Raw genomic sequence first — 21,367 nt, 5'->3', positions numbered from 1 at the left:
ATGGTAACTACCAAAGGCAATGGGCAGAATGGATGGTTTCTGAAGAAATAGGATTACCTTGGCCTAAAATAATTGGTCATTTACCTTAATTGTTATAAGTAGCCTTGTGCCTAATCTCTTCTATCTCTTACCAGTCATTGATGCATTACATGAATACCTGCTAAGTGTCCAGTATCGTGGCATATGGCATAGGGACCTCAAAAGAGAACTTCCAGTCCAGTTGAGCAATGAACTGACATCCAGACATGAAATAATCACAGAACCTAAGGAAATTCATAAGTAAATGGTATAGTCTGTAGACAAAGTACTGAGAAAATGCTAAGCAATGTGGTATGATCAGTGATGGAAATATATTAGAAATGAGGGAAATTAGATGGCTTGCCTTGGATGACTGCTTAGCTAAGAGCTTCATTTAGATTCAGTGCTAGTTACAAGGAGCCATTATAAAGTCTTCAAAAGAGAAGTGGTATGAAAATAGTGAAGGATATTCCATTTTACAGAATAGGCTGGAGCAAAAGGCAAATGGAAGTGAAGAAAACAGTGGTATAAGGTGATTAAGGCTGTGGAAATGGAGACAAAGGGACATATAGGTGAACTATTTCTAAGAACTTCAATACCTTTATAATTTATTGGGTAGTAGAGGGATTTTCCTGTACTTATGATGTGGGTTATGCACGTATGACAAATACAAGGGCAAAATTCTCCTGTGTAAGTCACCTACTCTCATCAACCCATTAGGGTGCTATTTAGTTCTCTAAAGGAGCAGTATAATTCTCTAAGTTTCACTCCAGTAGCCTCTGTATGAATGTATGTATGCAGGTAGGTAGATGCCACTCTCTGTAAGCATATTAATCTGAATGGCTCACATTTTGAGCCATTAGTTTGTAAGCTCCCTGAGGGTGTTGGCTATGTCTTCTTAAAAAAAATCCCCAGGTTTTGGTTTATGTTTATCGAATGGATGAATGAATGAATGAATGAATAAGAACCACTTTAATTTAGAAGCTTAAAATTCTTGGAGCTTGAAGGCAACACTAAGATCATTTGCCTATGCTCATTTTAAGAATGGATAAATTAAGACCTCAGGAGGAATAAAGTGATTTATTTAATGTCATCAGTGAGTCAGTGACAACTGTGGGAACAGAATCCAGGCTTCCCCACTACATCACATGTAGTCAAACTGTGTGTGTAGGGGGATAATTAGCGCTGGGGTATGCGGAGACCATGTGACTGACAGTAAGTGTGGTTAGTAAGAGATTGATTGTTTTCCAGTTCAGAGTAAATAGGAGCTTTCTAGTGATGGCAACCCATGCCTTTTATTCCACTTTTACTAATTTCTGCTTCAGCTGCTGCTGTCTGGGTGGACAACTCTTTGAATATACATTCTAGCTGGAGGCATGTTGGCTATTTTTTATAGAGAATTTACATTTTCATTTTTATGTGCTGGGGTTAGGAAGAAGGAAAACAGTCACTTGTCAACTCTTCCAAAAAACACCTTTGGGAGGAGGCAACCATTTGAACATCTAAAACTGCAACTACTTTTAGAAAAGGTTATGGGTCTTTTCATCATTGATCAATAGGTATAATCATCATTATTGGAAGGCAGCAGTTAAAAAAAGAACTGGCATTTTAAAATCACTTGGCTGTGCATCTGGTGGGGGATTCTAATTTTCTTTTTTGTATTGCTAAAGTGGCTTGAGTCAAAAATTTTAAAAAGTAATTAGCAAATTGCACTTACAATGCTTTTCAGTTTGACAGGACTTTTAAATTGTAATTTAAAAGGGTTGTTTATGTTCAAATGAAAACCTTAAAGTTCTGAGGAATCTGTGTTTTAGTCCCAGTGTTTTCAACCTTTTTTAGTTTGGTGTAGTGACCTGGGATTTGTGCTAGCAGGCAAAAGAGTCTAATCCTGGATATCTGAATTCATTGGACTCCTTTCTCCTTAGGGTTGAAGTCTGTTCTGGTGATAAATGTGGTGCTGAGAGAGCTATAGTCACTCTTCCAGAGACTAGGGGACTATTCAGTGAACTGTAAAAGTAATGCAAAATGACAATTAAAGTAGGGCATTCTCTGGTACCTTGGGGGCCTGACAAAGTGGAAGTATTTGACTTCTGATGTGCCAGACTTATTAACATAGAAACATAATAACATATTACCCACTCGAAAGTCTCACTAGAAACTTTCCTATATCCAAAAAGGAGCTGAGAACAGAAAATGGTCAGCAAAGAAGACTGCTAAACAGGTAAAAAGCAAACACCAACACAAACCACAATATTACACAAAAGTCCACATTTTTTTTTTTTTGAGACAGAGTGTCACTCAGTCACCCTGGTGTTGGGTGATGTGACATCATAGCTCACAGGAACCTCAAACACTTGGGCTCAAGCAATTCTCTTGCCTCAGCCTCCTGAGTAGCTGGGACTACAGGCATCCTCCATAATGCCAGGCTATTTTTTTTTTTTTTTAGATATGGGGTCTCACTCTTGCTAAGGCTGTTATCGAATGCCTGAAGTCAGGCAATCCACCTGCCTTGGCCTCCCAGAGTGCTAGGATTATAGGTGTGAGCCACTGTGCCTAGCCGAAAGTCCATGTATTAAAGATCACGTAATTTCCCTCTTAGGACAACACCATGCCAGATTTCTGCCTCCAATTTAGTAACTCTTATTTTCTAGACTATTCTCACAAGCATAATTTATATAGTTTCCGAGAAAACAGTGGAATAAAAATATCAAATTCAAGATGGAAGAGGAGCTGCTTTTGCTACACTAATAGCACTGAGAAATAACAACACAGAACATTTGATAACAAGTTGGGGATGTATCTATGTGAAAAATTAAAAATAAGAAAAAGCCACTTTGGGGTCAATTGGGTGTACAGGCAAAACCTGCATGGCATAATAACTTTATATTTAGAAAGGTGCTCTAAGTAATCACTAAGAAGTTAAATTATGCTTTTAATTAATACTCTGTTTTATGGAGGGAAACTTTATGATACATTTCAGGAACAACACCGAATGATTAGGGTTTTAAATAAAAGTTTTAATTCTTAAAGGGGAAAACCCTAAACTGTCTGCAAAATAGCTATCCAGAATTATTCTTTGAGGGTTTTAGAAAATCAATATTTTATTAAACGTAGGTCAAGTGAGAAGCCTGCTTTGGGTGAATTCCTGGGATAAAGATTTCTAATTAGAGAAAGGATTTGGGAGAAATATATTACATGGTAAGAAAGTGAGTCTTATTTGCCATTGAGATGGAAATAAAAGTTTGTTCTAAACCCATTTTTTTAATGTCAAAATTAGGTTTTTCAGAAGCCAACGTTGTTCTTGTCTCTTTGCTATGTTCCTATGTTAACCTGGCTGTCTCATTAAAGATGGGGACATTTCCTAGTGAAATTAATGTGACATTTAGAGAAAATTTCCTCTCTCAAAATGTTTCATGTTATTTGCCATTTAGAATACTTAGAGAGGGGATTGGAATAATGTCAAGCAAATTTTGATTAAATAAGGCTAACCAAGAGCCAATACGTTCATGCAAAAAGGAAAGCTTTTGTATTATTTCTCAAAAAATGTATTTCTTCTGTGGTTCTTTATCCTATATTGAGATGACCTCAGCAGATAATCTGACAAAAGATGTACCATCTTCTAAACAGCTGGGCTCGTCTTAGAAAATACAGTACATTAGGTCAAAGCCTGCAGCCAGTCCTTTGCTCAGGACAATTGTTCTCCACTCTGGAGGTACACTAAAATTACCTAAAAGGCTTTTTCTTTTCTTTAACAAAATACTAATGCCTGGGCCCAACTCCAGGCTACTTACCTCAGAATCACTGGGAGTGGGACCTTGGTGACAGTATTTTTTTTAATAAAAAAAGACGTTCCGGGTGGCACTGTGGCTCAAAGGAGTAGGGCACTGGCCCCACATGCTGGAGGTGGCGGGTTCAAACCCAGCCCTGGCCAAAAACTGCAAATAATAATAATAATAATAAAATAAAAAATAAATAAATAAGACGTTCCTGTGATAATTCTAATGTGTAGTTAGGACCAAGAACCACTCATTTAAGATATGCAAACTATTCATTAAGAAAAGATTATATAATTTCCTTCTTCAGAACGGTCCGAGTCTCATCCTTTGTTCCACCAGAAGTGTGAAAAAATGTATTCTATCAGTGCATAGGAGTTGGGTTTGAGTGCACATCTTGAACCAGTATGAACTAGTGTTGACATGTGTATTTGTAGACCTATACTATGCTAGGACATCCATGGCCAGTTAAGTCAGTTGTTTGGAATGTAGTACTAATGAGGCCAGAATAGTGTATTCTATCCAATTAGAATAATTTCGTTGCATAGAGTTTTCCCCCATAACTGTAGCCCAGCTGCCTCACAAATAGACCTGAGACTGATTACAAAGGCATAAGACAATGGGGAATCAGCATAGCCCCATCCACTCTGAGAAAACTGGTTCTAGGAACCCACCTCCCTGACTATTGCTATTAATTGCATTATAATGCATCATGGGACATCTGCCCATGTTGGTCTGTGCTGACTTGGGAAAAAGAATATTTACATTTGATGACCAGGGCCCACAAGAAAGGGTAGTTTACTCTTTTAGAGTAAAATAAAAGGAGGAAGAATGAGAGGAAGATGATAAGCTTCAATGATAATCTCCCTCTTCCAGGGGCAGATCCTGCCTGGAACTCTACCCAGGGTTAATAGATCTGCATTAGGGCAGGGGGGAGAATTGTTAAGGTAGCTACAAGCAAGCCTTATAGACTTGTCTCTTAACTCAGTGTCTGGGAGTGGGAATCCTTATGATGAGATATATTATTGCATTAGGATCAAGAAGTAGTATAGTCATCAGGGATAAAATTTGCATGGTTTTGCTTCTTTGCCTGGACATGCAGTTCTGGCACCATGCCTGGAGGTCAAGTCTCCACAGAGCTTTGTATCTGATGCACAATACACAGTGGTTCAAGGAGACCTTCATATGCAAAGGTAGGCAACATTTCTTCCCTGAGAACCAGCTTCATTAAAACAGTAATGACAACTTTTAAAGAGAGTAGCTTGGGATGTTGCTTGTGCTTTTCCTACAAAGCCAGAATCCTCTAGATTTCTTTCTTTCTTTCTTTTCTTTTCTTTCTTTTTTTTTTTTGTGTGTGTGCATGTGTAGCTACCTCTTAAGTTTAGAAGCTGAGATGGAATGTGCATGTGCTCGTGTTTCTCTGCCTGAATGAGGTCAAATTCCTGATCCTAATTGGAGTTTCAGGTTTTGTAGAATGCTGAGGATAAGAAGTCCTGGCATTCTCATCATGAATCATGGCTAATGCAATTGAATTTCTCCTTCGGATTCATGTTCTATTATCCCTATTCTACAGAGGAGGAAACTGAGATATGTAAAGATGCAGTAATTTGCCAAGTGTTGCCCAGTGACATGAATAATTGAAGTGCTGAGTGCTTAGTCAATTCTCTGCTTTAATAAAGTAGTATAATATTTAGGGGTGGGGGGACTTCTAACTTGTTAAAAATATGTATTTGCTGAATTCATAGAAGAACACATTTAACCAACACTATATCTATTATTTGGTGCAATGAATTGACTTGAAAAGTGTTTGTTGGTTGACTGACTGATGGATAAACTTCTTCCAGCAAATACTTAGATTGTATTCCTGACACAGCTTCAGGTTTGCCTTTTCCTACTATAATTATGTAACAATTTCAGTATTCACTTTCTTATGAAGAAATTAGAAATGAACTGACCATTTTGGCTTTTCATCTCCCAATCCATGCATTCCAACAGCATCAAAAATTGTTTGGGTTTACATTAAAGTGGATATAAACTTTTAGATAAAAGCAGTGTGAGTGGATATTACATAGTCCATCTTCAAATCAGAGGCATAGTGGGGGAGTGGGGGATGAACATGGCCTGAGTGAGTATGGAGCAATATTGGAGTTCAGTTTCCTACTCAATTCTCTTTCCTCCTCTCTCCCACCTACTCACTCCCCAATCCACACTTCTTACCTATTCTAAGTACTTAGGGTTCCTACCCTGATTGCTGGCTGTTTGGTGTCCAGTGGTAGGTGTATCTGCTATTACCTGTCCTATTTTCTCTGTCAAACTGAGAGCTCCTTGGAAGCAAGGGCTGCATTTAAGAGCCTTGTGCAGTTAGTGTCTGCCAGGTAGTGTTCTGAAAGGAATCTGCTATATCGTTCACAAAACAGCTATTGTGTTTCCTTCTCCAAGCACTCTCAGTTGAAGTGATTTCAGAAGACCCCTAAGGAATAATGGGAATGTTAGAAATTTCTGGTAGGATAGCAGGAGGGTAGAGGAGACGTGTTTAGGCATTTTTCAGTTCATACAATGGCTCAACAAAAGTAGTGCTTTCATGTTGGAGATAAGATCCACTTTACTAGGCCATTCAGTTACTTCAGTGTCACCTTTTCCCTGGGTTCCACACCTTCTAAGGTACCCCCCTCCTCTAATCCCCCAATCTCTGGGTGATCATAAGCTGTTTTCCCTTGTCTTTCATCTGGCAGGTATTCTGCATTTGCTTTTATAAAGCTGTTGTTTCAGATTAAACAGTGGTGTTCTAATGATAGGAGCTGAGACATGAGTTTGCTTGCAAACTTCATGTTTCACATGAAAGGCTTTGGCACCCGCTGTGGACTGCCCTTCACCCTGTTTTAGGCATAATACTTGTTTGCCTTTGTATCTGTGATAAAATGAAGGCTTTACTGCATTCCTAGTACTCAGCAAATGTCTTAAAACAAAGGGAGGTGCAGAGTTTAAATCCACAGTGGGGGATTACCTCGCCTGCATTTCCATATTTTTGGAATAAATATTTTAACATCTTAATTATCTACTACTAATAAAAATACCTTTGAACTTCTAGTCAATTTGATAGGCATAGAATTGTCTTCACTGGGAACTGGGAAGCAACTAGTTTCTGTAACAACTGTGGGTCATATTGTCTCCTCTGTGTAAGTGGTTGCATAGTCAGTAGCCAGTCATAATCTAGGGAATGTTTGTACCAAATCCATACTGGTCTGCAGGTGTGAACTGATGCCGCCAAAGTGCTCTCACAAATCCAAGGAAGAAGAGGCATTCCTCAGGCTGCTGCTCCATTGTGTCCTTGATTTCCCATTCATTCATTGCTTCTTGGCCCAGTAGAAAAATTCCTTCTAAGCAGGACAGTTTGACTCTTCTTATGAATCATCTATGTAACCTTTTTTTTTATCTTTTTTTCTCATTGCAGACTGAAAACTATTCTTTTGACTCCAACTACGTGAATAGCCGAGCCCATTTAATCAAAAGGTATGTTCGTATGCCTGCCTTTTTGTGCAACTAAGCTTGATATAATATAGAAAACAAGACAGAATACATTTTTTTGAACCATCTTTTTTTTTTTTTACTTTTAAGATGAATGCCTATGTACTTATTTTAGAAATTAGAAAATTGAGAAAAAGCATTAAAAAGTAATTTAGACATCAATGATAATTCCATGTACCAAAGGGAGTAACTGTTGGAATATTATGATATTTCTTTATATCCAAATGCATGTAGAAACACTAGCAATTAAAAGTAAAATTGGGATCATATTACAATATAGGTTTATATAGTGATTTAGAAATCTAATATTAGAATATTAGAAAGTAATAGAAAACTTTTACAATCATGTTGTTATCAAAATTCTTATTTTTCACTTTGAATAAAGGGAGACTTTAAAAACATTTCTGTGTAGAACTTCCAGTGAGATTTGCGATTGCTGTTATTTTGACAACTTTGGAATTATTTTTCTTAAATTTCAGATTAAGATATGGGTACATTGGGTGGTGCCTGTGGCTCAAAGGAGTAGGGTGCTGGCCCCATATACTGGAGGTGGCAGCTTCAAACCCAGCCCTGGCAAAAAAACTGAAATAAAAAAAAAAGATATGGGTACATATAATTAGGTTACACTGTTTGTGTTTGTTAACTTTGAAATCATTTTAAAGATATTTTAATGACAGAGAAGCTAATTATTTACCCTTTAGAATACCTTCTAAATGAGAGAGGAAAAGAAATTTGCCTGATTTAATACTTTAAAAATATTTAAAAGGGTTTTAGATGAAACATTCAAAGCTGAGATTTGCGTGGTTGGTCATAACATAGCTATCTATGGAGCCACAATGTATGTGAACATAGATACTACTAAGGACAATTCAGTCTGGTATAGTGGGCACTAAAGTTACCCAATGGTAGAGAGACAAGGGGTACTGTAAGCCCTGGAAGGAGGGGGATCTAAGTAAGAGAGAGGATTTCTCACACAATAAATAAATAAATTAATTAATAAATAAAATAAACCAGTACTGATGCCTTTATTGCTGTTTCATGTAAATAGCCACTTGAATGGTCCAGTGGTTATTTTGCATCTAAAATTGACCTCTGAGTATGGTTTGTTAAAATGATAGAAATGAAAAAGAGGCGAGCAGCCTATGTTAGAGCTGCAGTAAAGAAAACCTGAAAATTCTATTATTTTGCTGACTCTAATCCCATAAATTGTTATTACCAGAGGAGTAGATCTGAGGAATAAACCAGCTTGTTGTACAAGTAATTTAAATTCATATTTGATTTAATTCACGAGGCAGCAGTAACCCCTAAAGACAGGCTAGGTTTATCTGTATTGGTCTGGGATCACTTGTGACCTTAAATGATGATCATTAATCATCTGAAAATGGATATCCCTGTATTACCAGTTAAAGCACAGCTGGGAATATTTTTGAGAGGTTAGGAAAAATCCATTTGATTTTTTTTTTTTTTTGGCTCTAAAAGAAGAAAAGCAAAAGGTAGGTGACCAATTCTAAATTATTTGGCTCATTTAATTTTGGGAGTGAAAAGAAAACCTTCTTATGTGAGATTTCTGCTTCAGGACTATTATTTTCCAAGCCCTCTTTGAAAACTTTCGGTAAAAACTGTGACTCATCATATCCTCACAGGTCCCTTGAGCTAACTCTGGCTACTTGGGAATTCTACGGTCAGGCTAAACTGCTAACATGAGCCTGATTTTCATAGCCTGGCAGAAACCTAAGATTCCTGGGGACCCTCACGTCTTAGATAAGCCTTGAATATCCAATTTACAAGGCAGACTGATGATATGAAAACCTATGTTCAAACATTTAGCTTTTGGGATACATGTATTTCCACAGCAGCTTTGAGACTTACTGGGAACCTTTGATTTTGGTTAATCACTTTATAGGCTTTTTGTTTATTCACACATACACATAAAAGGCACAAATAGGCTCTTAGTGGAAAAGTCTCCTGACATTGCCTGAAATCAAAGATAGCAGTTTTCACCAGGGACCACCTTGATTAAGAGGAAACATCTATAAGCTCAGCGACACACATATTTTTGCCAGGCTCTGTTTATGGAACTGCAAAGGCTTCAGAAAAACCACAAAGGCCTTGGAATTTATGAAGTCAATTGAGTTTAGAGAACACACAATACCTAGAAATATATAGGGAATCTCTGTGTTAATGCTATTCTGGGGACTACTGTGTTAAACGTAAAATGTGTGGAAAACGTTAGGAGAGTGGTGACTAACGCCAGGTGATAAAATCATGCAAAGCCTGTTCAAATAGCTGACTGCAGTGTTTGAAAGGGGTTTCACTGTATATGATTTCTTGAAGATCTATTTACATGCTTGGAAAAACTCCTGCCCAAGAAATTCTGAATCTGATTATTAGTTTTAATTTTACTATCAAGCCTCTGTTTGTTTGAATGTTAATTCAATTTCAGGTCAACTGTGAGAACTTGTTTTCCTACCCATGTTTTCTTCCTCTGTTTACTTTCTTCTTATCCAAGGATGTTTCTTGGGCTCTTCTTTTTGGCATTCCCGAGCAGGGAATTGTTAGCATTCTTGGCCAGACCATTTCCATAGAAGCATCCTTTTGTCTCTCACACCTATCTACCTTGGGTAGTTGGACAGTAGCTGCCACTGTCCACCTCTGGTTCTTTGCTGCATCAGCCAGAGTTCTGACGTGAAGTAGTTGGCACCCCCACTTTGAAATGACTTGAGGAAAGTTTATTTGCAAACAGGACTACTTACAAAAGCTTGGATAAAGTTAGTGAAGCTGAAGGAATACTGTGGTATTCTGGCGAAGGAGGAAATAAAAATACTTTAGAAAGAACCAGGGAAAGAACACATAGGGAATATTGATATGAGAGTTACAGCGACTTCTACTCAGTCAAAGGATCCAGCCACCATGAAGTGACTCTTTAGGAAGGGAGCAGAGACAATGGATATCCTGACAGCGCTTTCCTCCCACCTGCTCTGTTGGTACCCTCCAATGGCTAAACCCAATGGAAAACCAGAGGGCAAGGGGGTTCTCACAGGCACAAATCAAAGTCAAGAAGGATCTGAAAGGGAAAAGGAAGATGCAAAGAACATTCCTCATAACTTTCTTCACTAAGGAATCGAGCATTATATTTCTGTAGGTTTTTTTTTTTTTTTTCCAGAATATCACTTGCAACCTGTAGGTGTACCCAATGAGTAGTATGTGAGAGTCCAAGATTAACAAGCCAAGACAGTTCAGAATTTCTTCTGGATGAACTTCCTTCTGGCTGTGGTTGTTTCCTTGCTATCTTCTCAAAGCAAGGAAAGCCAGCAGTGGTCCTTCCCCCCACCCCCCGCAACACCCTTTCCCCATGCCTACTTTCTGTGCTTTTGGATCAACAACAAGCTGGGCATGAGCCTGTAGCTTAAAGAAAATGAAATAGAAAATGAAGAGGACACTGTAGTGTGGAAAGGAAAATGAACACTGGCTCCCTAACCCATGCATAATGCTTTCCTTTTCCACCCAGGTTGCCCTGAGTTTTGCATCACCTGGGATGGTGCCTTGTATATACCAAATGTTTGGTAGTTGTTTATTGACTGAATGGATGAGAGAAGTTCAGGGAAACCTCATTATTTTTTACATTTTTCTTCTATTAAAAACTAGCACTAAACTTCCCTTTGAGCCAGTGAATTTCTACACTTGGCTGTGCTTTGGAATCACCTGGGAAGCTTGTTAAATACAGAGTCTCTAACTCCATCTCTAGAGAATCTCCAAATGTAACAGGTTCTCCAGATGATTGTGATACAGGTGGGCCGGAGACTAAGATTTTCCTTATGTTATTTAAATACAGTCACAACACTATTTTGATTCTCATTTTCTTCTCAGTCTCAGTCTTAGATGGCATATGTAGTGTCACCTACTAGGAAGATCTTACCTGTTTTTGTTTAGATTCTTCTACCTTTTGGAGAAGAGTTCTACTATTTTAAAGGGCAAGTACAGGCCAGAGTTTGTGTAATGTTCATTTATGAAGCATTTTATGAGTAATTCTTGGGTTCAGAACCCTGTTCTAGGTGTTTTCAAGCATACCTGTCTTTCTGTTGGCCACCAAGAGCAGCAACAGAAACATTTGCATTTACAATACCCGTGCGAAGAAGTACCCCTAATTTATTGTCCTACAAAGGTTATTTTACAAGTCTTTCATCTCCCAAGAGGTACAAAGATAATAAAACAAGTGAAATCAGCATATTTTTATGCCTGGCATAATTTGTTATTTGTATTGGGTGAGTAGCCATTTACCAAGTTGTTTTACAATTTGCAGCATCTTGCTCACTGGATCTTAAACTGCCTTACACAAATCCATTCATTAAGCCACTAAATACCCTTACAAGATCAGAGTAAGAGGTACTTTGTTTGTCAGATGGGCAAACTGATCTTTGAATGAGTGAACTGTTTCTAGGGTTGGGGGAGGTGTTATACCTCTTGTTTTTTCTTCTGAGAATACACAACTTCTTGTACTCAAACTATCAGTCCCTTGCATCCTAGTTTTATTATTTTATCCTTCTTCTTAAAACAGAAAAGCTCTGAGGTAATATATAACATTCAGATGCATATAAAATGGATGATCAAATTTTAAAAGGGCAGATTCAAAACCAATTAGAAGTGAGATAGAGATGCCTGGAAGGCAGGGCAATAACTTACTGCAATTAAACATGATGTTTACCTGGAAGCTTTTGAGAAGCTAAGACAAAAATGGCTAAGTATGTCAGGTCATATAGTTTTGTTCCTCGGTAAAGGAAGTGAAGACATTGGCAGCATAAGTGTTTTTTTTTTTTCTGTTCTTATTAGGAGAAATAAATATAATGGACAATGTATGACTATTGTTTAGAGAAGATATAGAAATGTTCATTAAATGTAAATTTCCTGTACAAGTCCTATAAAAGAACAGGGACATAATTTTAATTGCAACTCAGTGAAGACATTACCAGAGAGAATAATAATCATAGTAAGCAATAACTATTTATGGAGCATCTATATGTATCTTGTACTTGATGTACAGTGTCCCATTGAGTCTTTTGAATGGCCTTTGATGGAAGTTTTAGCAAATGCATTTTACAGACCAGCAAACTGAGACTCGAAGACATTAGCTATCAGGCCCAGGGTCACATAGATAAAGTGGTAGATTACAGTTTATCACTTGTCCTAATGATTCTAAGTTCAGTGCTCCTTCCACTACAGTCTATCATAGGAATCCAGTTTAAAGAACTTAGACCAGGGGCCCTCAAACTTTTTAAACAGGGGCCAGTTCACTGTCCCTCAGACCATTGGAGAGCTGGACTGTGGGCCCTGGGACGAGTTGGCTGCTTAGCAGGACAGGCAGTGGCAGCAAAAACACCCAGCGGGCCAGATAAATGTCCTAGGTGGGCTGCATGTGGCCCATGGGCCATAGTTTGAGGATGCCTCACCTAGAGTAGTTGTTCTCAACTGAGGGTGATTTGACAATGTCTCTCAAGAAACATTTTTGATTTTTATGTTGTGTGGGGGTCACTACTGACATATAGTAGGTAAAGGCCAGGGTGTTGCTAAACGTTTCATGATGCACAGGACAGACACAACAAAGAATTATGTGGCACAAGATGTCAGGTTGAGAAGTCCTGCTCTAAGGGCTGGTTAGTTACATTGCTCTTATGCTATATCCCTCACCATCATATGATCATATGTTTCAAGCTAGTTTTGACAATTGCTGAAATGCAGTCAAATCAAAGTAGAATGCTTGACTTAAAGTGACAATTTTGTGTGGTGGATTAAGGAAATTTTCAGATACCAGATATACAGCTTGAAAAATTAATATTTGTTATAAAAATGAAAGAGCCTGTAATATTATCCAGGCAGGCCATGTCCTCTCTCTATGTGTACATGGGTGCCTGTAGGCAGGGGCCAATATTTTTTTTTTCTAGAAAAAACTTTGAATCTACTACATATTTAAACTGTGGGAATAGTATTTACAGAAAGCCCAGGAATATGTGCCATAAAGCTGGAAATGGTAAAACACTTTAAATCATGTGTTTTCAATTGGCCTTCTTGACCATAAAAGAACTGCAGGATGGTTTGTTTTTAATAGAACTGCTTCCTGGTGGGTCCATAGGGCTGAGTTAGCTGCATGACATAATTTGAAGGAGCCGAGCTAGTGGGCCTATTGAGTGAGTTTAGTTTTAGTGCAGTTGATGCTGTTATCCTTTCTGAAAATAATTAGCTAACAGGTCAATGCTTCACTTTCTTATTCTTCGTTTTCTTATAATTATGGTTTTCCAGTTAGTGCCCTCTTGATCCTTTTTTAATATTCAGGTTAGCAAGCATTCTACATCTAGGTTGGTCATATGTTAAAAATCTGCTGTGATTCCTCTTGACCAAGTGTGGAGAATGATAATGTGCCCATTGTGTCCATGGGGTAGCTCTTCATCTTATGTATTGAATGTTCTTATCAAAGTCTCAGAGAGCCAAGCCTGTGAATGTGCAAGGTTGATCGGATCAAGTGAGTTTGAAGTGTCATTTCCACAGGGCTCTTTTTTTAGAGGCACAGTAGTTCTGTTGGGGCTTGTTTTAATTCACAAGCATGCTACCCTCCCTTATTGAGACAACAACACATTTTCTTGAATGTGCTTTTGTGCTTCCTTACTGACTAGGGAATGGATTCACCATCCACTAGGTATTTCAGATGCATAATTTATGGTGCATGGTGTAACATAGCTGCAGATTCTGTCAGGACATACAAAGTATTAGAAATAGCAGGTGGGTGCCCTATAGCTGTACCTTATGTATTATTCTCTATTTCATGAGAAATGGTGTGGAGTTCGTGGATAGTGTGCTTAGTGCTTTGTGTCTTGGGTTGATTTATATGCAAGAAAAATTTTACCTACAAACTTTTGTGCTGAAAGTTTTTATATTCTTAGTATAACTATATCCAGAGTTATATTAAATATTAATGCTCACTCTCTGGTTCTCACTTTTATCTCACTGTCTCATTAGTTATGGGTCTAAAGAGAATAGAACCTATATATATATATATATATATATAGAGAGAGAGAGAGAGAGAGAGAGAGAGAGAAAGTTTTATTATGAGGTATTGGCTCATGTGATTTTGGAGGCTGAGAAGTCCCATAGTCAGTCATCTGCAAGCTGGAGAACCAGAGAAGCTGATGATATAGTTTGAAGGCCAGAGAACCAGAAAGCCAATCATGTAGATTCAAGTCTGGATCTCAAAGCTTGAGAACAAGGAGCACTGAGGGCAGGAGAAGATGGATGTTCCAGATTTAGTGGTAAGGCAAAGGGTAGATTTTATCTTCTTCTGCATTTTTGTTCTATTCAGGCCTTCAGTAGATTGGATGATTTCCACCCACATTGGAGAGAGCCATCTGCTTTACTCAGTCCAGTAATTTAAAGGCTAATTTCTTCTGGAAACACCCTCATAGACACATACCTGGAAACAGTTGTCTAACCAGCTATCTGGGCAACCCATGGTGCAGTCAAATTGACACATAAAAGTAACCATCACACCCCCTATTCGCCAAGGCTCTGCTTTTTTCAATTCCTGCCTCTCTTTTCCTTTGAATCTTCTCCTTAATATTTCTCAGTTAAAACTTACATGGGTTCTCTGATCCTGATAATACCCTCTGTTTTAATTATACCACCTCAATTCTGATACTTTTGCTTTTTACAGTTGATAAGTAGACACATTTGGAGAGGCAGTATACTTAGTGATTAAGGTTCCAGGAAGACTCTGAAGGTAGACTACCTGGGTTTGGTCTTAATTCTCCTATGTTTTTGCTAGCAGTGTGACCTTAGGTAAATTATTCAACTTCTGTGTTCTTCTGTTTTTTTTTTTTTTAATCAGTAAATGGGAGCATTATTATAGTAGCACCTTTCTCTTATAGAGTCATGATTATTTTAAAAATTAATGTCAAGCCCTTAAAACAATGCCTCATGAACAGTAATCCCTCAGTAAACATTAACTATTATTACTTTACTTTGTACAAGAAGCTAAAAAACGTTCTGAAATGATGACATTCTTTAGAGGTGGTTGCTTTTGTAGTTTTTTCCACTTTTCCTGCAGTGATGCACTAAAAATAAGTGAATAAAAATATTAGCTGCATCAGCCTCCAATAATGGGAACCTCTCTGCAATCTTAAGTTCTATTATCTTTGAATGGAAATTTATCTTCCCTGTATTCCTACCCTGTTGGGCAATCGAGCCACAGTTGGTCTCATTACAGAGCTGACATCATCCTGACTGAGAAATATTTTTAAAATCAAACCTATTACAGTCATAAATTATCATTCTTTCTTCATCTCAGCAGCTCCACCTTCAAGGATTTAGAGGGCAACAGCCTGAAGGATAGTGGACATGAGGAGAGTGACCAGACTGACAGTGAGCATGATGTCCAGAGGAGCCTGTATTGTGATACTGCTGTCAATGATGTGCTGAACACCAGTGTGACCTCTATGGGATCTCAGATGCCTGAGCATGGTAAGGGCTGGTTGGATGTAAATTGCAACAGTTGACTCCAAAGAATGTTTGTAGACAAACTGTACTACTTTACTGTAATGACTATACTATCAGGGTACTATGACTATACTATCAGGGTGTCTACTGAGCTCATACCTCAGCAGCATCTACAGAATTTTGTGATGTCCTGACCTCTAGCCAAATTCTTCTTCACCCTCCTTGAGTGGATCCCCAGGATTGTTTATTGTTCAGGCTTTTTCAAAGCTGACTGCATATACATATTGCACACATTCTCTTCAACAATAACTGCACTGAGCACATAGGAAATGAACATGTGCCTTCTCTCCAGGAATAAGTGCCCCTTTTTGCTTTAGTACATTAATTCATAGTACATTAATTCAGCTGATCAATCAAATTGCATAGAACATAGCACCAATGAGACCAAAGGAGTGGGTTTTATTTCCCTATTAGTCTGGTTAGCTTTACCCTGAGAGAGACTCTGTTATTTGACCAAAGATTATGTATTTTTTTTTTTTTTTTGCAGTTTGGCCGGGGCTGGGTTTGAACCCACCACCTCTGGCATATGGGGTCAGTGCCTTACTCCTTTGAGCCATGGCACTGCCCAAGATTGTATATTCTTTACTGGGGATAGAAAGTACTAAACTTTCCATTCTTCCTATGGAGTTGCTATGCCAAGTCTCCCTAGCTATCATACAAATCAGTGCCATCGGTCCTATGAGAGACAAGGATGAGAGAGCGCAACTGAGTCAATGTAAAATATTCCAATAATGTGAATGGCACCTCAATGCCCATGCCAGGAGGGGCGTCCTCATGTATGAAGAAGAGTCTATTTTTGTGAACTTAGCCACACATAACTTCAGTAAGAGGTGTTATTTTAAACTGTACTAGACAGAATCCAGGGTATAAAAACATTAGCAGAGTTCAGCTAAGACAGAATGTTCAGATGGACTTGGGCACAAATGTCATTTTCAATATTTTACTGATGCAAACATGCTATGCAAACAACCTGTCTTTTTCAATTAGGGAGTATGAATCCAACTTGGTGTTTAGGCTCAGTGAAGATTCAGAATGCTTGGCTATGTCTTGAGAAAAGCTAGACTCAAGCTCAGCTGGAAGCCCTACTGCTAAAAGACTTAAAGATGAGAAAACAAAATATGGTGATTATGTGCTGGTCTTCAGCTGTTTCATTTCACTGTAAACATCATTAAATGCTTTTGTTTTGGTTTTGGAAATGAATCCAAAAGAAAAAAATGCACGATCCACAAAACAAAATGTTTTCCATGGAAAAAAATTAGTCACTGTAGATTGTATTAAATTTTCTATTCCATCCCCTCCCCAGCAGCCCCAAGTGTCAAAACCTACAGTATATAGGGGTCACTACCAATTCTGCACTGCTGCCTTCCTTAATTGGTGAGTGGTGACATCTGCAGAGATAATATACTTTCTGGGAAACCGTACTATGGATAAAGATGAAAATAATTAAACATTTATATAACTGAAATAGAGGCAATTTAATTCTCAGAGGATTAGCAATGTGTCACAGGATGCAGACTGATATGTATCATTTACTAGTTGTGTGTCTCAAAGAAATACTTTTTTAATTTATATCAAGAAAGGGTTTTAGTTAGATGCTCTTTAAAATAAAATGACTCCAGGAAAGGAAATAGTCATAATTGATTTTAACTTTCTGCCTGGTTAGAACAACATCTATTTTAATTTTTTGTCACATTTCTCTAGGAAAACAGTATCAGTGGACTGCCAGTAGTTTTTCTGAGAGACTATTTCTCACAGTAGGATGTATTTTATATACATTGTGTAGATTGAATAATAACAAGAGTTTTTTGGTAAATGCATATCTAAATTTTATTTCAGCCTAGCCATTTGAATTGAAGGTGCAGTAATGACCATATATTCCAATTTGCCTCATTAACTCACTTTTTATCTGTGTCCTTGACCTAATCAACAATGAGAATATTCAAACGCAAATGTGTGGCAATATCCCAAGACTCTCCTATATATAAGATGATCTCTCTCTCTCTCTCTCTCTCTCACACACACACCCTTTTTGCTGTTCCATTATGGCAATAGTTATGCATTTTGTTTCTCAGTATTTTGATTTGTATGTGTATGTCTTCATTTTTTTTTTTTTTTTGAGATGGAGTTTCACTTTGTTGCCCTCAGTAGAGTGCTATGGCATGGCAGCTCACAGCCACCTCAAACTCTTGGGCTTAAGCAATTCTCTTGCCTCAGCCCCCCAAGTAGGTGAGATTACAGGCTCCCACCACAAAGCCCAGCTATTTTTCTTTTTTTTTGGTAGAGATAGAGTCTCACTCACCTCATCGCCCTTGGTAGAGTGCCGTGGTATCACACAGCTCACAGCAATTCTGGGCCCAGGTGATTCTCCTGCCTCAGCCTGCACCCCCGCCCCGCCATGCCCAGCTATTTTTTGGTGTTGTTGTGGTAGTTGTCATTGTTGTTTAGCAGACTTGGGCCGGGTTCAAACCCTCCAGCCCCAGTGTATGTAGCTGGCACCCTAGCCACTGAGTTACAGGTGCCAAGCCTATGTCTTCATTTTTTCTGTTATTCTAGCAGTGGCTATACCTTGAACCAATGCCATGGATTGGTTCTTTTCATCTTGGGTGAATGTCTAAAGTTCAAAAGGAATTCAGATCTTGTTTACATCTCAGTCCCTACCTTGTAGTCTTCCCATTACTTCTGAAGATTTTTGTAATGATAATTTTGTGTGCCAAATTAACTTCAGGCTTGCCACACATTATTGTGTCACCAGTTCACTTGGATTGATTATTCCTGCCTAAAAAAACAGCAACAATTCCAACAATGAACAATTTATAGCATTTTTCTATCACAAACTTGCATTTGCATAATAAGTATATTTCATTTTATCTGAAGGCATAGTAGGTTAAATGTGATCACTAGGTAAATCCATCACACATGCCTAATCCTGTAACCACTTTAGTTAGATTTGTTCCAGGGTAATATGGTACTGTTGCTTCAAAGGAGTACCAATTTAGAAAGCCAAGGAGCTCTCAGTAGTTCTCAGAGTGCCTTGAGAACAAGTAAATGTTGTCATTTGGCAGGTTTTACCACTTGACTTAGTTTATGAAGCGATTTGGTGCTGAGCATGGGAGTCTCACTCAAAACTAATTAAGCCTTCCCTCCCAGAATTTGAGCTATTTGGTAAAATTACCACCTTCTAGTGAGGATAAAAATTTTGCCTTATGTAATTCCTGCAGTCTGTAAGAAGAGTAATTGAGAAGTATAGTGGTCAAAGGTGCCAGAAGTTCATGAGTTTAGGGTATCACCAGGCTTGAATATCTTCCTATCCTGGTTATTTCTGAGTTGTGTGATGGTGAAGGTTGGGCTTCTGGCTCCTCTTGGTTTTTTGTTTGACCATTTGTGATGATGTGGATATCCCAACATGCTTACTTAAACATGTAATCCTGATGTGAAATTGGGGTTTGTTAGGATCATATCCTAGAATTGTACACTAGTCCCAAGCTCAATTAATTTATTTCAAATCATACTCAGTCTCTCTTTCCTTATGATTTCAATTATTGATTATACATTCATGAGCTGAGAAAATGACTCTAATTGCTCTAATATGTACCCAATTTGGAGTTCACGACAACACTGAATTGGTTTCCCTCCCATGCTAATTGATACCAAATGGAAGAAACATAAAGAAATTTGCAGTAATGTTTATCTGCTTTTCACATCCAAATGTACCCAAATGCAATATAATGATTACTTTATTTCTGGAAGTGTAAGTTCTTCTGTGTTTTATTAGACTTGCTTCTTTACTAGTTTCATCGCCTAAATATCGTTTAACATGTTTACTGTTTAAAACACAGATTCAAAGAACTTGATCTAAGCTGAATCCAACCAACCACAGTTACAAGTCAGCCATGAAAAAAGATACTCTGTAGGCTGAATACCACACATAGTCTAGGATCAGCCACAGGTGTATCAAGATGCTTACACTTTCAATACTCCAACAACAATATGTAATTTTATTTCCTCTAGCCTTTTAATGAAATTATGATTCAGTTACTGAACGTCCCTTTATCTTCTTACCTATCCCCCTGACTCATCTCTCACCTCACTAAATTTGCAAACACTCATTTCAATTAGTCTCTTGACAAAATAGGGAGTTCTCAATGGAGACTATTTTGTGTCATTGCAAAGCAGTGTGCTGCTGGGCCCCAGAAATGGTAGCATGGACCAGATGTTCATAGAGTAATTGAAAATTCCATTTTATCAGAATAGCATTTGCTGTCAAAAAGTTTTATCTTTACTTGAACAAAGAGGTTGATTAGATTCCCCCTGGACCTGAATTAGCATCTTTGAGGCCAGATATACTGTTTTGCAATTCATGTGGTTATTTCTTCCCAAGTTTTGCTCATACAGTTATTTTTTTTTTAAAATGCCTGCATCCTCTGGCAATTATACCTGGTGAAATGTTTAATTACTTGATCTTGAATGTGTATACAGTGTTTCTATATATGGGACTTCCAGCTGCTTTCATCTTGTCTCAGGTATACAGTATTCTAGTACCTGGGAGGAACAATCCATGCACAGATATATAATTCATTTACTTAACAGTCATTTTGAATGCCCACTTTGTGTCTGGCTCTGGGAATTGAATATGTTAACTACTGCTATTATTGGCTGTAAAAGTCATCATTTTACTTTTGCTTATCTGAGGTTTACTGAGATGACCAAGGTCAATAATGAAATAAATAGTTCTATCTAATTTAAAAAATAATAAGAATAGGGCTTAGGACTACTAAAAACCTTGTTAATATTGTTCCAATAATGCAAAAGAAACAATATGAAAAGACTGTTATAATAAAGTTCTCATTTTCAATGAGAAAACTGTAAAAGATTCTTGCTTAATATTCTAATTTGAACAATATCACACTGGTAAACATTAAAAAAAATATTTGCTCTGAGGCTGAATTTTCTTTCATCTTTGGTTAATGTCAGCATGGGATGGTAGGTTTAATCTCTGCTATGCCCAGTTACCTTGCTGGCTTAGAGGTACTCAGTGGTACTCAATGTGTAGTTCCCTCTTTTCCTCTGATGCCTGGAAATACTATTCATTCTCAGTCTCAGCATTTGGGAAGGTAGAAAGAGAGGTGACATATGGAGCTTTTGTTTATTTCAACTACATTTCTGCATGTGATAATTGGATTGCTTTCAAAGCATTATTTACATCTTATTGGCAAAATAGTCACTAGAATAAAAAGTTGCCCTTAACTAATGAAAACATCTATGCTATTAGAAGTTGTTTGCTGGCATTATTTGGCCTGGGCCCTTTGGTCAGATCATTCTTTTAGGACAGTTTACCATAGGTTTCTTCTTGCAGGACGTAGGAATAATAAGAACTGTTCATCTGCTTTCACAAAGAAATGCTATATATACATGTTTTCCTAATCTTCTTGGAACTTTTAGTTTTCTAATACTGAAGATAATTTTAAAATTTGTTGTTAATAATAATTAGCTGTGGTGATTTACTCATCGAAAGA

At 37.8% G+C, this 21,367-nt stretch overlaps 1 protein-coding gene across 3 annotated transcripts in view; it reads left to right on the top strand.

Moving 5' to 3' along the window:
• The window catches only part of PCDH19 (protocadherin 19), a 104,972-nt gene that overhangs the window by 53,728 nt on the left and 29,877 nt on the right, over positions 1 to 21,367 (top strand). For 2 of the 3 annotated variants that reach the window (XM_003797830.2, XM_003797829.2), the window contains 2 exons: positions 7,243 to 7,301; positions 15,646 to 15,818. In XM_003797830.2, the coding sequence (XP_003797878.1) occupies positions 7,243 to 7,301; positions 15,646 to 15,818 (232 nt within the window). The remainder of the gene's footprint in view (positions 1 to 7,242; positions 7,302 to 15,645; positions 15,819 to 21,367) is intronic. The other variant, XM_012810092.1, reaches the window with a different exon arrangement.

This window comes from Otolemur garnettii, unplaced genomic scaffold, assembly GCF_000181295.1.
Source record: "Otolemur garnettii isolate 467f Iridium unplaced genomic scaffold, OtoGar3 scaffold00125, whole genome shotgun sequence".
Classification (NCBI taxonomy): domain Eukaryota; kingdom Metazoa; phylum Chordata; class Mammalia; order Primates; family Galagidae; genus Otolemur; species Otolemur garnettii.
The sequence above is the reverse complement of the archived record's forward strand: the minus strand, read 5'-3'. Positions and strand labels throughout refer to the sequence as shown.